Source organism: Haliotis asinina, chromosome 7, assembly GCF_037392515.1.
Source record: "Haliotis asinina isolate JCU_RB_2024 chromosome 7, JCU_Hal_asi_v2, whole genome shotgun sequence".
NCBI lineage: Eukaryota > Metazoa > Mollusca > Gastropoda > Lepetellida > Haliotidae > Haliotis > Haliotis asinina.
The window spans coordinates 63,338,250-63,356,606 of record NC_090286.1 but is presented as its reverse complement, the minus strand read 5'-3'; the positions used below and the strand labels follow the sequence as shown (position 1 = coordinate 63,356,606).

General features: G+C 37.9%; 1 protein-coding gene across 5 annotated transcripts in view; it reads right to left on the bottom strand.

The window, feature by feature from the left end:
* The window catches only part of LOC137291757 (F-BAR domain only protein 2-like), a 49,125-nt gene that overhangs the window by 13,330 nt on the left and 17,438 nt on the right, over positions 1–18,357 (bottom strand). For 2 of the 5 annotated variants that reach the window (XM_067823264.1, XM_067823266.1), the window contains exons 11-21: positions 17,796–17,903; positions 14,505–14,522; positions 13,396–13,479; positions 9,755–9,833; positions 8,475–8,502; positions 8,063–8,117; positions 5,268–5,318; positions 4,779–4,909; positions 4,461–4,528; positions 3,538–3,719; positions 1,958–2,112 (exon numbers count right to left, since the gene is read on the bottom strand). In XM_067823264.1, coding sequence (XP_067679365.1) covers positions 1,958–2,112; positions 3,538–3,719; positions 4,461–4,528; positions 4,779–4,909; positions 5,268–5,318; positions 8,063–8,117; positions 8,475–8,502; positions 9,755–9,833; positions 13,396–13,479; positions 14,505–14,522; positions 17,796–17,903 — 959 coding nt within the window. The remainder of the gene's footprint in view (positions 1–1,957; positions 2,113–3,537; positions 3,720–4,460; positions 4,529–4,778; positions 4,910–5,267; positions 5,319–8,062; positions 8,118–8,474; positions 8,503–9,754; positions 9,834–13,395; positions 13,480–14,504; positions 14,523–17,795; positions 17,904–18,357) is intronic. The other 3 variants (XM_067823267.1, XM_067823265.1, XM_067823268.1) reach the window with 3 other exon arrangements.

Below are 18,357 nucleotides of genomic sequence, written 5' to 3'. Positions count from 1 at the left end.
TCAGCTCTCAGTCCCAGCTTATGAGTTCTTGAAACAGCCCTCACATGTACTCAAAGAACATGAGGAAGGACAGCTCAAATAATATTCTTCTAAACATTTTGCATCCCATCACATGACCTTTGTTTAACGCTTATCAGCTACTAACAGTCAAGGAACACTGGAGAAAAATGCTTCGGATTTTGCTCTTAAGAAGAATGATTACAAAATCATACTCAGCTAATGTGATTGATGGTAAAGAGTCAGTAAGTTTATATCTCTTCTGTGTCATCATAATAGATTTGCATGTACTGCCAGCAAGGTATGCAGATAAAATAGAACTCTTCATCTTTGTCGAAGTTTGGAGATGTTGAAGGAATTCACTGACCATCTGTGGAAAAGCAGAAGTAGGAATCAACTCTCCCACTTGTGACAGTAAAGGGAACAGCTAGGTTTGTAAGATAAATGTACCAACTCTTCACTGAGCAAAAGGGGCATGACCAAAAGTAGATGTATCCTCTTGGTGACTTGAGGATTGTGGAAGATAAAGAGAACCTTAGAGTCAGTTTCACATCTCAAACTCTTTTTGTTCACAAAAGGCAGCATTGAGTGGAGACGACATCTGTGGCATAAAGATCCTAGGAAGCAATGTGTAATGATACTGAGAGTCTTATCTTGTGAAATGAAAGATGTAGAAAAGTCATCGGATGAGAAAAAACTTAGGAAGAAAAGAAAAACTTTGTCCAGGATCCAAATTGGAGTCAAGGAGGAAGCTCCATTTCTGATGCTGGCTAATATGGATTTCAGAAGTAGACCCATCTTCATCCAGCAACATGCCTCCAGATGTTTGATGAGGCAGAGGACAAGAATGTAAAGTACGAGAAGACAGAAGGCGACAACGACAAAGAAGAGCTGGCAGGTCAGACTGCTGAACATTCTTCAGAGGTAAAGTTATTGTCTGGTCAACACTGTGCACATCCAAGAAATGCCTCAGGATCCTGAGATCAGTGATCCCAGCTCAAGGAGATTGTAGGTTCCAAAGGGATCGACTACCTAGGCATTTGGGTTGGCGAGTCCAGGCTGCACTGGAGTCAAAGACACAAGCAAAGATGAGGATTAGAAAACTGACACAAGAATCATAGAAGATAGGATCTATGATCCAGGAGGGATCAACAATCCTGAGGCCAGGTGTTCCAAGGTGAAGGATGATATGGCTCCTATTTTAAGGGAAGACCGATGGCGATTCAAGTGGATACAGAGTAGGGGTCAACGGGGAAAAAAGATTCATCTTCATTAACCCAATACCTTTCTCTTGCAATTAGCCAGATATGAAAGCAAGAAGTAAACTTGCCCTGCTAAAAGAACATCCTCTAAAGACTGGACGTCTTCACTCAAATGCAGCAAGGAAAAGGATGGATATAGCTGGAAGTCACATGATCAACAGGAACATATTGGCATGCATTACATGACTTACCTGTGACTGCCTACAACAATAGATGATGCTGAGGTGTGTTTGGAAAAGGGGTTTAAAGAGGCTGAAAATCTTGTTCCAGGGAGTTTCCACTCCATGGTTGTAAGAACAAGAGATGGTGCAGGACATTAAAAAGGATAAGTTGTAACAAGTAATACTTGTAGACTCCCACATGCAAAATATGTAACAAGTACATCTTCTTGAAACGTGAAACAGATACTTATTTGTTGACAAATAATACCGAATTCATAAGTTTTGTTTAACAACACAAAAATATTATTTGATTGCTAAACCATTATTAGTGTAAGCTAAACGTGATGTAGGTCTTACATGTTTACCAACTACGTTTAATTGGGTCAGTCATGCCCAAGCTCCCTATACATAATAACCACATATGTGTTCTTAATGAGGATGCCAGGTCCTGTATTCTGAGGCTTCTCCAAAATGACACTTAACATCATTGGTCCTAAGATGCCATGAGGCCACTGCCTGTACTAGAGCTGTGTATACCTGAGAGAATATGCCTTTGTTTCGTGAAGGTGGTCTAGCAATGGCTGAAGACAGATTGATGCCCCCGAGAGGTGATGAGACCTGACTAGAGACTGAGGGAGTGTTCCGCCCTGTGCTGCTGCCACTGACATCATGACTCAGTAACTCATTGAAGGCTAGAGTGAAACAACATCATCATATCAATCCTGGTAACATCCTACCAATACATCATCTTAACCTAAGACCTTTCAGCAGAGTTATTGATTGGGTTAATACTGGTTAGGGTCTCAGTGTACATAGTGGAAAACATTAGTAGTATTAGGAACAAGATGGGGACTTTGCTTTATGATTACATACTACAAAATCTATTCATGATCAAGGAAAGTTACTGTTATCATTTGCCATTTGAATACTTTGACAGAACAAGAATATTTATCAAGCGATTTAGTGGAAGTTGGCTGTATCTCAAAGCAGAAGGAAATATGTTGACAGAAACAGTATCTTGTAAAGTTGATGTGAGTCGTACCTCTTGAGGACAGCACACATAGGCCTACCATGCTCACTGTTTTAATATGTGATAGCATAAGGGTTCAGAGCCAGGTTTCAAGCATTTTTAAGCAGCAGTAATCATTGCGAATTACAATGTTTATTGAAAGCTTTCTCTAGTTATGCCTGTCTGCCTTAATGCACAACTAAAAGCTGGTGGAAACTACTTAATAACATTGTCAAGTTTTAGAGGTCAACAGCATTTATCATTTAGAACAATCCACTTCACAAAGGTTTGGTTGATCTCATACTTACTGGCAGTCTACCAATAATTACTGACAAGCATCTGCTTATTCCTGGACCAGATAAACTCATCACTCCTTCATTGTACCACTGAATGGCCTGTATGCATGATTGGACAGATACACACAGATGGAAGCCTGGAATTGTCTGTTTGTTTTCAGGTGGGGACTTGGATCTTGTCTGGGGGTGAGTATGTGCTGACTGGGTTGAGTTGGAACTGGGTGTAGTTTTGGTATGAGCTAGGTTTAGTCTAGGTGGAGGTAGGTGTTGAGCAGAGTGTTAATGGGAGTGATGTGTATTCTTATTAGGACTAGCGTGTAGTCTGAGCGGGAATTTCAGTGTGTGTGTTGTGCAAAGCAGGGTTCTCAAATGCACTACAGACACTTGTGCTAAACATTCTCCCATGCTTACCATTACAACATCAAGTGCCCTATATTTTTGTTCGGAAGTGAAATTGTTAGTAAAGTTAGAATCAGGCTTTTATTTAACACTATGAGCACTGATTAGTAAACTGGTAAAATGATTGTAAAATCACAGATTAGTGAACATAATTCATAATTCATACGCATTCACACGTTTCATCACTTATAACCAGAATAGTAAATTCCTCTTTCAATGCTATAATCAGAACTACTGCAAAGATCCTACAAGTGACAGTTCTACCACGCTATCTTATCCTTTTGTAACAAAATACCAGATATAGATTAACTGTACAAGACATCAGAAATATTTTTAACAGACCTATATTTTTCTTGGACCTATGTCTGGCATAAAAAAAAGAGAACAGAGATAGCAACAAAAGCCAATCTCACTGGTTGAAGCTGACGTAGGGGAGGTAACTGTGCTTGGTGAGGCACTATTCCAGTTGATTTGTGTTTGTGGCGACAGCGGCGAGGGCAGGTTGTAGTTACCAGTGCTGCCAGTAGGGGTGGAAGCGGTGGACGATGACACAAGAAAGTCCAAGTTCAGGAGATCTTGACTAGGTTTGATTGCACTGTAATGAAAGGTATCTGTTACTAAAATTGGAAATAACCTATTCAAACAAATACAACTTAACCATATCAGCTTTTTCTCTAAGGGGCATTCTACAAGTTGGTGAGTCAAAAATGAAGCTTTATGGATTACAACTTCTTGTTTATTATGTTGAGCGACGTTTCGATGTAGATTCTTACATTGTTTTCAAGCTAAATGTGAATACAACCAAATAGTGAGAAGCCTATATACATGGTATGTTGTGACAAACAGCAGATTAACATTAACAGCAGTATGTGATAGAGTGAACAAGTGGTACATAATTGGAGGAGGCCAGTAGGGAGCGAAAACAACAATGAGCACAAGTGATGAAGCCAATGAGTGGGATGAGTAGTAACAACAAACAGATACAATGCTCAGATAGTCTATGGTTTGATCAGTTCTTCATAGGCCAATGGTATGTAGTATCCTTGGTCTCTATTGATCAAAGGTTTGTGGCGGCTGATTTCGATGGCTTCCAACACTTTCCTTTAGGTGAAATCCTGGTTTTTGGTTGACAGGACTTCAAATTCGTCAAACTTGATGCGATGACTGGGGAATTTTTATTGACAGCAACTTGGATAGCAACTTTGAAATAAGTCAGCAATGGTACAGATGTTATGATGATTCCCATCAGTTGAAGTTACACTGCATGTTTGTGTCTGTGGTACTCATAACTGAATAGTAACTGCTGGAACAGTGACAATGATGGTAATGTACTTACTCTAACGTATCAGACTCAGATTGTGACCTTCTCATCTTCTTGTCTATCGGAGTTTGACTCCTTCGGCGCTGTCAACAACAGAACAATGGTCATACAATGAAAGCCTGTGTAACATTCACATTTAGTCTCTCATGAATGTTAACAAAAACAATCTAATCAACACGATTCTAAGTGACTGAATGTCATCTGAGTGATATGTCTGTTTCTGAGATACACAAAAGACCAAAACCTAATCAGGTAAGAACTGTGTCTTTACATAGCAGATTCAGCATGTGTTGAAGACAACTGTCAAAATATCTATCACTTCAGACAACTCACCGCTGCAGTAGGGGAGAGGCGGAGACCTTCAACGGAGGCCTTGATATCCTCCACTGTTCCTGTAGGGGTAGCACCATTGGGAGACAGGGGACGGATCTCTACCTTGATCTTTCTTCGGGTTTCATCACCATCTGATACCAAAGACCAAACACAAACTTCTACGTATCAGACTCACAGTGGTATGTTATCAGCAACTTATTTCTAAATTATTCAATGAGGCATGCAGTAATATTCCAGACATATGATGCTATTTGCAACAAATCAGTGACTGACATCAAGTGCACCTATTGACACAAATGGGATACAATGCAATCTACAAATAGAATACATTGAGATGCATTAAAGAAGTGTGTTATTATGATACCGTCTGTTGCCTCATGTGTCAAGATGTATATCTAAACTGATAAAATGAAAAGATTGGGTAACTGCAATGTTGCCCAGTATCCTAAGGACTTGTATTTTAATAAGGATCAGTAAGTCTACACTGACCTGAATCTGTTTCACTATCACTGGAGTACCAACTGTTCTTGTCACCATTGTCTGAGCGGGATAAGGAAAGTCAGCTTGACAGAGAAGTGTAACGCTGCATTCATTACATCAATTGAACAGCAAAGACTTAATGACAGTTATTGTCAAAATAACATTTGCTGAATAGTGAAGCGACTAAGATCAAGTTTTCACAAGAATTGTGCATTTGATGATAAAAGCAACAGAAATGGTCATCATATAAATGAACATGTTTCAAATAATTCAAAATATAGAAGCAACTCAAATTTTGTATCTTGTGCACATGTGCCGCATATTAACTTTGGCATACTATTTTCAGTTTTTCCCTTCAATCATTAGTGTTGCCATTCATTACACACCTATGCTTTTCATAAACAGTGACATAGAGGTTTATGAAAAGACAAGAAATGCATAATCTTAGAAAAACACAAAACATTTGGAAAGAATGAGCACTCCCAAAGTGGAGGCTAGCAGATTGCTTTTTGGACTATTGAACTCCTTGAGAATATGTGTGCATGCTTTGATTTATTTGATTAAAACTGACTGAAAATGAACTTAAGTGTTTGCTACTAACATGGGAGTCCCCGTCTCTTAGGAAGAATAAAATATTTATAACATATTTATTACGCTTTACTTTTTGCTCACACACAAGATGCATGAAATGACTGATGTCAGGATAATCACCCAATGTAGGCTGTCAACAAAAATGAAGACATTGGTTGTAATGTTGCATGGAATATTGTGTTAACACAAGTTCAACAAAAGAGTCGTCAGAAGATGACATATCCCCCCGGCCCCTACATATTTGAAAGGACAAATCATCTGACAGTCACTTGATGTTTTCTTAGAAGTTTGAATCGTTTCCATGGAAGTCATGAAAATACAAATGCCACATATCTGTAAACAGCAAAAGGCACAACTTCAAGATCTGTCTCATATCTCTGCCAAGATCTGTTGAAGATATCAAATCGTTTTTGAGTTGTGCTCTGGAAACGAAGCCTATCCCTCCATTTTGAGACTAAGTCAGAATTGTTTCCATGGAAACCAAGAAAAATAAAAATGCCAATACATTGTAAATAGCAAAAGACACCACTTTGTGGTCTGCTTCAAATATCTGTCAAGTTTTGCTGTAAGATATTGAATAGTTTTCGAGTTGTGCTCCAGAAACAAAGCCCATCCCTCCATTTTGAGACTAAGTCAGAATCGTTTCCATTAAAACTGGGAAAATAAAATATCACCAAAAAATTTTTAAACAGCAAAAGGCACCACTTTAGGGTCTCCCCAACATATCTGGCAAGTTTTGCAGAAAGACACTTAGAAGTTTTTGAGATGTGCTCCGGAAACGCAGCCCATTCCTCCATTTTGAGACTAAGTCCAAAACGTTTCCCTGGAATCCCAGAAAATTATAAATCACAAAAATCTGTAAACAGCAAAAGGCACCATGTTGGGGTCTGCCACATATATCTACCGAGTGTTGCTGACAGATATTAGGAACTTTTTGAGATGTGCTCCGGAAACGAAACACACCTCTCACTTTTGAGACTAAGTCCAAAATGTTTCCATCGAAAACGGGAAAATTATAAATCACAAAAACCTGTGAATAGCAAAAGGCACCACTTTTGGGTCTGCCATACTTATCTAACAACTTTGCAGAAAAATACTGAACATTTTTTGAGTTCTGCTCCGGAAACAAAGCCCATCCCTCCATTTTGAGACAAAGTCCAAAACATTTCCATGGAAACGGGAGAAAATAATAAATCACAAAAACCTGTAAAGAGCAAAGGCACCACTTTGAGATCTGCTACACATATCTAGCAACTTTTGCTGACAGATATTACAGTTTTTGAGATGTTGCTGCAGAAATGTTTCCATGGAAGCCAAGAAAATAATAAATCACAAACACCTGTACATAGCAAAAGGCACCACTTTAGGTTCTGATTGATATATCTACCAAGTTTGGCAGAAAAACATTGAACGGTTTTTGAGTTCTGCTCCGGAAACGAAGCCCTCCCCACCATTAGACTTATACCAAAATGTTCCATGGAAAAACAAAACAATAAAAATGCCGTAACTCTGTAAATAGCAAAAGGCACAACTATACGTTGAGATTATTATATCTATCAAGTTTGGTCTAAAAATATTGAACGGTTTCTGAGTTATGCTCCAGAAACAAAATGACTCTGGACGAACGGACGGACAGACAGACAGATGAGGCGTCAACTATATCCCCCCGCATTACATGTCTGGAGGATAAAAAGTAGACATAGTGTTGTGGTCATCTTTTGTTTGCACAATCTTCTAATGTAGACTCACCAAGTGTAGGCAGTCTCCAAAGTTGAAGACATCAAATACAATAGTTCATGAGATATCGCATTATCAAGAATCTGAAAAGTGGCCAAAGTGTCATGGTGACCTTGAAAATAAGCTCAAGGTCACCAAAACTGACAATAGGTCAAGGTCACCAAATCTGACTGGTGTCTACGTAATCCCCCAATGGGGACAATCGTTCATGGGATATTACCCAGTTGCGGCAGGGGACAATAAGTGGCAAAGGAAACGAGGAAAGTGGCAAAGGAAACAATAAAAAGATGAAGACAAAGTTGATATTGATGCTACTAGCGTTTAGGTACAAGTAACAGTAATACAGGATTCAATATGTATGACACATATGCAAGATATGTGTGCATGTGCGTGCGTGTCTGCGTGTGAATGCATAGAGGAGGGTTGAAATGCATGGTTCATATAAGCTACCAAGCTTGGTTTTTTGAAAAGGATACTATCAGAAACTTCTCGTCTTATTGTGTAGCCTTCATCATCAACTTCTGCTGCTGGCTGTAGAAGAAACAGGAGTAATATATTTATAAACACTTTCCACTTGATCATGCCTAGATCATTCTCTTATCAACTAATCAGATTGTGTCTGTTAAGCTACTATTTCTATACTGTTTCTATGACCATGTATCGTTTATCATATTTATTGCCTATTATTGACTGATACGACAAAATGTACAATGGTTTTGCAAAATCTATGTGATTTTTCCTGTTGTAAAAACAAATCAGCAAAAACAAGATGGGCTGTGAGCATTCTGTACCTTCAGAAACAGTAGATGTACAACAGTAGGTGTACAATAGTAGATATTGACAATGGTCAGGTCTAGTGAGCTAAATATGCTGAACCAATATACTTACTCCATCATCTTGGTTTTCCATAGTATCTCTGTAAAATTCAAGATACCATTTCAAAATTCATCCTATATGTTTCCTTTAACTATCTTTCTTTCTTTTTTTTCACAAACTGATGCAACAGTTTAAAATGCTCTCAAGTTCTCCTCTGAAATTGCTGTAGGTGCTATGATAAACAAATTGTATAGCATGCACAGCAACTGTTACATTGCAATTAATTTGATTTAATTTAACTTTCCATCTATACATTTTCATGAGATCATTTCGCACCCCGAGGTTTTAACTCTACTGACCATTTCACAATCATTATTATAATGAACTTTACTTCCTTCACACCTTCATTCAAAGTGTGGTATTGAACTAGTAATTGTATATGATTAAACAGTGACAGCAATAAGGTATTAGTGTTATTTCTTTGTATGGTCAGTATACCATCACTTACATAATGAAGTATATTTTCCAATCAGTCATAACCTATGTCCAAGTTATTGTACTGATAGCTTCCAAAAGTATCAAGGTATTGAAAGAATTCAATGAATTATAGTGATGTATTTTACTTCAAAAAATGTTCCTTCCAGGCGAATCAAACACAGTCAAAACCTGATGACATAAATTAAACACCATTTTTTGAATGGTAGTGAAAATAAAAAATATATACTAATGATTCACTGGTCTGATGGATGAGAGAATATTGGGGAAAACCATGTTCAACCCCATCATCTCTCAGTAGGTGACCTCAAAAAGTGAACTGGTTTTTGAAACATATTTTCTCATCTATGGATAAACCAAATTTATGAAAACAATTCAAAACAGCATGTCAAAAAAATGTAATATCAATGAAATTTACTTATTTAAGCCTACGTTCAATGTGGCCTCCACCTTCCTGAACAACTAAACAAAGACATATGTTTCCTTCAAGCAGATATTAAGAAGTTCTTGTGTTCTGCTCCGGAAACAAAACACACCTGTCACTTTTGAGACTAAGTCCGAAATGTTTCCATGGAAAGTGAGAAAATAATAAATCACAAAAACCTGTAAACAGCAAAAGGCAGCACTTTAGGTTCTGACAGACAACCATAGACTCAGAATATTATATCTATCAATTCTGGTCTGAAAATACTGAACGGCTTTTGAGTTATGCTCCGGAAACAAAATGATTGCGGATGGACGGACAGACAGATGAGGTGTCGACTATATTCCCCCGCAATAAATGCCAGGGGGATAACATTCAACATGATGTAAGTTTCCAGCACAGACCTCAGTACTTTTACAATGCTAAAACTTACATAGATTCTGTATCTTTCTCATCTTTATCTTTCTTCTTTTTCTTCTTTTCTTTCTTTTTCGTTTTAGATTTTAAAAACCCTGAAATGAGGACCAACACACATGACACAAGTCAACCATTTTCAACACTGATGCTGACAGCTAGCTGAATCACAATCTTTGCTTTCAATAGATAAAATAACTATTTGAAATTATCCTCTTAACATGATAACAGGAACAATACTAAAATATTATTAAAGACATTAAATGATTTTAGAAGAATCCAACAGCATACCTAAAACCATGTACACCATTATATAATATTCATACATCTCAAAGGTATGTGCTTCACATGTAAAAGGTTTTGTGATGTGACACAATCAAGTTAGTACACAACAGAATGCATAGAAACAGGATTAATTTGTTACTTTTGTAAATGTAGCAGTTACATTTCTCTGCAGCAGAATTTTACTGTAAATGTTACTGTTACTGACAGTGCTGGGAAACCTTGATAAAGAATCTGGGTATAAAGTGTGAGTGAGGGAGTATGTTAGTTCTGCTTGTATCAGTATTCCTGTAATATGAGCTTCATGTTGAGAAACTGCCTTCAGTAATTAAGACTTTGACATTTACAACTTTGAAACCCAGGTGTAGTACTGTCAAACCAGGAAACATAATCAGGGTAACTGATTCCACAATCACAGATTCCTGGCAAGCCCCAGACATGCAATTCTGTACAGCTAATAATCAAGCAATAAACTGTTGTCTTGAGTATGAGGCTCTTGACAGGGGACTGTTAAATCCACAGAGTTAATACCTCCATGTGTTTTGCACTGTGTACATATTCTACAGCAGTCTTTATTATCGACTTTTCGATGTATAGTGAGTGAGTGAGCTTAGTTTTACGCCAAACTCAGCAATATTCCAGCAATATGGTGACAGACTGTAATTAATCAACTGGGAACCGATGACATGTCAACTAAGTCGGCAAGTCTGGTAACCTGATCCCGCTGGTTGCCTCTTGGGACAAGCACAGTCGCCTTTTACGGCAAGCATGAGTTGCTGAAGGTTTATTCTACCCCAGACCTTCACAGGTCTGAGAACATGAATCAATGGCAGCGGTGTGGAAATAATCAAGTCTGGACCAGACAATCCAGTGATCAACAGCATGAGCATCGATCTGCATAACTTGGTACCGATGATGTGTCAACCAAGTCAGCGAGCTTGATCACCCAATCCCTCAGCTCGCCTCTTACAAGCATAGTTGCCTTAAATGGCAGGCATGGGTTGCTGAAGGCCCAGTCTACCCCAGATCTTCACGGGCCTCTCGATGTATAGAGCAGATAAAGAAACTATTGGTAGTGAATTTGGCAGCCATATCACTCCTTGTTTCTTACATACAGTATCTCAATGTGTGATACATAGGTTAAATACAGTAAACATTGACACAGATGATCATTTCTGGATGTAGGGACATAATTACCTTCTTGTGAAATAAATGTGTTTATCTCTTGGAGAGAATTACAAAAGGTTTAACAAAATGCATGTTACACAATATGCTTTCCATTACTTCATCTGTTCACCATGTTTACAATGTAAGTTCGGTCTATAACATCCTACCTTCTTGAAATATGATGGTAACAATTACAGTGTTTGTGCATGTCAATCAAGGTTTCAAAGCACATCAAAGTCAGTCTGGAGTGAGAAGTTAGTTCAACCTGATACAGTTCTGTGAGAGAAGGGTGACTGCTGCAATGAGGGCGGGCCTTGGCACAGTTTGCTGTCTCTACTGTTAACACTAACTACACTACATCTAGCACTACCCAAAAAACAAGCCCAAAAACAAGCAAGCATGGTTCATCAGATGCACAATTCACATGACAATTGCTAACATGCACAGTAAGACATCTCATGCACATAGTCGGAACCTATATAAAATCTCATCACAGTTATCTTGTTGGTGAGTCATCACAAGGTAATTCACATGCTACCCTCAAGGCATTAGCGGTGAATTCAGTCAGGTGAAGTAGTATCACAAGCATCATTAATATCGTTCAAGGAGCATTAACAAGCTGTTAAGGTAACAACAAAGTTCTCATTAAGACACCAGGTATTTGTAAGGCATTGATACGGCAGACAATCATGTCAGAAGATGACAGGTTGTACTAAGGTATCTTCAGCTTAGTATATGGGCTGCACATGGGGTGATGCTGGCAGCATGAAACATACTGGACGATGCTGTTGTGATGACAGTATGTTGTCCTCATGCTTGAAGCTTCAGGCTATGACAGAGCCTGTTCATGTAGTTCAGTCTGCAGTGCCAGATACATTCTCAACATTCCGGTGACTTACTCAATATCAGTAATAGCAAACATTTCATGCTGAATACAGAACTTCGATGAAATCATAGATTCCACTCTAGTGAGGAATGGATGAGAAACAAGGCACAAGCAGTGAAAACCTGTTAATCACATAGGTGAAACTGTATGAACTCATCCAAAATACTGATATCCATATTTATGCATGTACATGTCAGGAGCATATTGTAGACATTATTAACAAACCACAAAGCAGGAAATTTTGACAATGTTGTATATATGTAGTGGGTCTAGGCTAACTAGGTGTGCATCTTCCTCAATACCCACTGTGCATGTTGTCAATACCACCACTGACACAGGATACACAATCATTCTCTTGAGATAGCACACAATTCACATTCTCATATAGTTATAGTTTCAACTGTACTTTAACAAATATCTTCTCTGTGCATTAAATATTAGTTGAAGATTAAATTACCAGAACAATAGTTCATGTTAGTACATGTATGTAGTATTGGACTGCTAAGGGAAATTCATGCAAAACCATGTAGAGTTTTCTCCTGCTACAGGACAAACATGGTGAATACTGACATAAATACACAATCTTATCATAACTATGAGAGGCCACAGCTGCAAAGTAAATACCATTACATCAACTGAAGCAAACAAACTGAAAGAGAAGTTTTAGAGGCACAGATGCATCCGGAAAAAAGAAATCAGCACATTTTCAACCAAACTCTTCACCAATAAAACGATTAGTAAATAGAGAACAACAAAACTCTGGCAGAATGGTGTGCTCAATTTTATGTTCATCTGTTATGACTAAATAGGAGTCAGAAAAAATGCCTTGATGGAAGAAATTGATAAGCTGAATTTTGATCAAGCTGATGAAACTAGTATACATCTGATATTTGTTGGCTGTGATTTCTCTGTTCCTGATATTCTGTAACAGAAGACAAGTACACCTGCACGCTATGATATTCTCTTCAAACTATGTTCAAAATGTCATGAAACTGACCTCATCAAACCTCAACTTGCATAATGATTAACCATGACTGTAAGACGAAGATTGTTATTGACCGTCAAATCTGTGATGAATTTGTTGATTTATGGATGAATTTGATGTCAGGATTAATGACGGTAAGGAGATTGTCTCCTCTTATGATAAAAGTAAAGGGGCGTACACAAGAGCTTACATGGTGTACAAGCAGCCAATCAGACAAAAGTTTACATCAGTACAAAATGCCAAGGGCCCAAAATACATGCAGAAATTTGCCAGCAAGAACAGAAGCCAACAACAAGTGTGTGAGTCAGCCAATGAGGCTGAAACAGACAATGTTATTTACATGTGCGGGAGACTCGCAGTTTGACACTTCGGCTGAGTGGGCCCGGCTGATCCGACAGCACAGGGCTGGGAGTTCCACTAGAATCTGCAAAACAGAGCACCCATTTAAGTGAAGGGGGAGCACTACTCAGCTCTTGGTGGTGACAAGTATGGTGTGTGTACAGAGAGGAACATACACTTCTGGCTCAGAAAACAACATCCCACTGAATGCATGTATCTGGAATGTCTGTCTCCAAATATAGGATTCAAATGTAATTCTCGTGTTCATGTCAATGATCTTCATTTAGATAACATCTGTGTTTGACCTCCATCCATTGTTTAACCACACATGGTATTAACATGCAACTTCCCCGAACACAATCTCTCCTTTTGTACATATAGCAAGATTCACTGTTGATGCATACATTTATGTAACCATTTCCCTGGCAACTACATGTTTTCGTTTCATGTGTCTCTTACTGCAATCTGTCATGATTAGTATCGTCATACTACCATGTACATGCTTAAAGAACTCTCAATATTATCAAAAGATTCCAAGTCATGACGTCAGTATTCTGCAGACATTTCTGTGCATACAATGCCCTCAACTGTATAGCGTGTACAATGACTTTACCATATCATACGGATGAGGGTACTCTACATCCTCATCATGGTTTAATGGAACATGGTGAAAAGGGTGTAACACAAAAAGCACAAAATATTATTTTTCCAGTATCAGTGCATTTTTGGTGTGGCGTTCTGTTAACCCAGCAATTGAAAAAGAAACAAAATACAAAATCTGTGTCTCACATTACACTAACATATCACATGTATTGTGTATACATTCACGTTACAGCCAACTATTAACTATGATATGAAACTCACAGCCTATGTGTAGCCGGGCTACAATGGGTAGGTGAGTATGTCATATTGTGTGTTGTAATGGAAAACATTGTATTCATGAGCCAGAAGCGGTTGTAGCAACAAAATGTCAACAGAATGAGTAACAACAACAAGAAGAACAATGACAGTGAGAGACACAGTGATGTGAGGCGGGGAGGGAAAATGAGGAGCAAGTTGTACATGAATGGGACGTGAAGGGTCAACAAGGACACTACAACAATACATTACCAGAAAACAAAGCTGCATCTGAAACAACACACAACAGAAACCACACATGTAGACAGAGACAGACACAAACAACAGTCAAACAACATTCAAACAACAAACTGTTACACACAGGATATCACAAATATCAGCAAACACGTTGGCTTCACTTTGTCAGATCACTTATGCATGGTGTTGTTCATCTTATTTGCATATGGAAATGAATCATCATTAAAGCTTGCAAAGAGAAACAAGAGTCATCAGAAGATGACATATCCCCCCACCCCCACATATTTGAAAGGACAAATCATCTGAAGGTTACTTGATGTCTTTTTAGACTAAGTTTGAATCGTTTCCATGAAAATCATGAAAAATATAAATGCCATATATCTGTAAACAGCAAAAGGCACAACTTCAAGATCTGTCTCATATATCTGCCAATATCTGTTGAAAGATATGAAATGGTTTTCGAGTTGTGCTTCGGAAACGAAGCCAATCCCTCCCTTTTGAGACCAAGTGTGATTTGTTTCCATGGAAACTGGGAAAAACAGAAATGCCAAAACTTTGTAAATAGCAAACATAGCCCTCCATTTTGAGACTAAGTCAGAATCATTTCTGTGGAAACTGGAAAAATGATAAATCACAAAAATCTGTAAATAGCAAAAGGCACCACTTTGTGGTCTGCCTCATGTATCTGGCAAGTTTTGCTGAAAGATATTGAGAAGTTTTCGAGTTGTGCTCCAGAAACAAAGCCCATCCCTCCCTATTCAGACTAGGTCCAAATCCCTTCCATGGAATATGGGAAAATGATAAATTACAAATATCTGTAAATAGCAAAAGCCACCACTTCAGGGTCTGCCTCACATATTTGCCAAGTTTGCCAGACAGACATTTTTGAGTTCCAGTCTGGAAACAAAGCCCATCCCTCCATTTTGAGACAAAGTCCAAATCGTGTCAATGGAACCCAGAAAATGGTAAATCACAAAAACCTGTAAATAGCGAAAGGCACCACTCTGGGATCTGCCACACATATCTAACAAGTTTAACTGACAGATATTAAGAAGTTCTGCTCTGGAAATGAAACACAACTCTCATTTTTGAGAGTAAGTCCAAAACCTTTCCATGGAAACCGAGAAAACAATAAATCACAAAAAACTGTAAATAGCAAAAGGCACCACTTTAGGTTAGGACTGGTATATCTACCAAGTTTTGCAGAAAAATATTGAACGTTTTTTGTGATCTGCTCTGGAAACAAAGCCCACCCCACCATCAGACTAAGACCAAAACGTTCCATGGAAAAACAAATAAACATAATGTCCAAAATCTGTCAATACCTAAAGGCACAACCATAGGCTCAGATTATTAGATCTATCAATTATGGTCTCAAAATATTGAACGTTTTTTTTAGTTGTACTCTTGAAACAAAATGATTACAGATGGATGGACAGACAAACGACATATCTGCCAAGTTTTCTGAAAGTTTTCGAACTCTGCTCCGGAAACAAAGCCCATCCCTCCATTTTGAAACTAAGTCCAAAATGTTTCCATGGAACCCAAGAAAATAATAAATAAAAAATACCCTTTAAATACTGGTTCTGGTTCTGAATGATATATCTCCAAAGTTTTGCAGAAAAACATTGAACGGTTTTTGAGTTCTGCTCTGGAAACAAAGCCCATCCCTCCATTTTGAGGGTAAGTCTGAAACGTTTCCATGGAAAATGACAAGATAAGAAATCACAAAAACCTGTACACAGCAAAAGGCACCTTTTTAGGTTCTGATTGATACATCTACCAAGTTTTGCAGAAAAATATTGAACGTTTATTGAGTAATGCTCCAGACGCAAAGCCCACCCCACCATTAGACGAACACCAAAATGTTCCATGGAAAAACAAAAAAGATAAAAATGCCAAAAATCTGTAAATAGCGAAAGGCACAACCATAGATTAAGCTTATTATATCTATCAATTATGGTGTAAAAATATTGAATGTTTTTTGAGTTATGCTCCGGAAACAAAATGATTAGTTGTGGACGGACGGACAGACATGGTGTCGACTATATCCCCCCTGCATTACATGCCGGTGGGATAAAAATGACGTATTTCCTTGGTAGACATTTACCAGCTACAAACATGGTCAATCACTAGAGGTGAGGTGATACCAGCTAGATATCAGATCACACTAAGTTATCACTATCAATCATCAGCTGAATTACCTTAAATTGAAACATTGTGAGCCGAAAGTAATAACCAACATAATGTGATTTTTATGTGAAGACTCTTCACACACTTGTTCTTATAGAAGATGACAGAACAGTAAGTGTACTGTCAGCCTACAGCAATGAAAGCTTGCACAGTCATTACTGTTTGGGACATACACCGTGTATACTAGAGTGTCTGACCACAAACAATGACTGACAAACAAAATGCTTTTCTGTATACACCATGTACATTGATGAGCCTGACTATAAACAGATGAATGCTTTTCAGTTCAAACCATATAAATTCTGGCAAAAAACAAACGTTTGACAGACCTGATGTCTGGAAATACACATAGTGAAAGATATGACATTTCTCAATAAGATTGATGAAACATAATCACACATAAACCTTTTTATATATATGACAAATAGTTAATGTTTACTCAACATCAATTAGTACAAAACAATTTGACTTTCCAAATTATTAAAAAAAAAAAATATAGGTGGGAACAAATGAAGTAAATTAATCTCACCATATAAATGTAGCATTGCATAGTCAGTAGAATACTCATCATTTAGAGCTTCACAATTGTTATGACTCAAGCAATGAAAATATATTAGAAACAAATTAAGAAGACATGTCATATGCTTTTCCTTCTCTATTTCATCATATGTATCCATACAAATAAATCTAAGAGCTGAAGACACACAAATATTACATCAAGAAAAAGATGAAACAAAGACAGATTTCACACACACCCACTGTCATCAAGTCTACCAAGTATGTGCTCTCACCATGGTTACAAAAACTATATATGTCAGCAAATACAAACAGATAAAGTGCACGAAGAAATGTCACATCCAACTGCAGTTATGATTGTATCTATTCATATCAACAAAAAAACCCATTCAAATATTAGTTAACAATGAATCCCAAAATCCTCAGAGAAAAAAACTATTACCATGATCACCCTATTTGTTAATTATACAAGCAAGCTAAAAAGAAAGGGATGGGTGAAAACAGTCCCAACAAAAGAATAGCATGGAAGCTAATGTCTACCATAATGGATATGTATATATGTTGAAGCATCTCACTTGGAGTCAAGTGTCCACCTACCTTGCTTCTGTTTATCAGACAAACTATCCCTCTTGTCATTTGGCTCTGGTGACAGTGGTCGTGGATTGGGTATATTGGTTAAATCAAACTCAACAAAATCAATTGATGCTGAAATAGGAAAAACAGCCAAAATTAATCTATTTTAAAGGTTCTAAACACCCCAAAACAAAAACAGGCAATAAAAATCCCAAACATGTCTTTCACTAACACAAACATTCTTTAATATTTGTTTCTGGTTTATCTACTTTATCACTTGGCAATATTAAGACAATATCACAGCAACCTGTAAACTGTCAGGCACAAAGCGGGCAAATCAGTGACTGATGTTATTGCCATCTAATTAGTGAGTGAGTGAGTGAGTGAGTGAGTGAGTGAGTGAGTGAGTGAGTGAATGAGTGAGAGTGAGTGAGAGAGTGAGTGAGTGAGTTTTATGCTGCACTCAGCAATATTCCAGCTATATGGCAGCGGCCTGTAAATAATCAAGTCTGGAGCAGACAATCCAGTAATCATCAACATGAGCACCAATCTGCACAAATGGGAACCTAGGATGTGTCAACCAAGT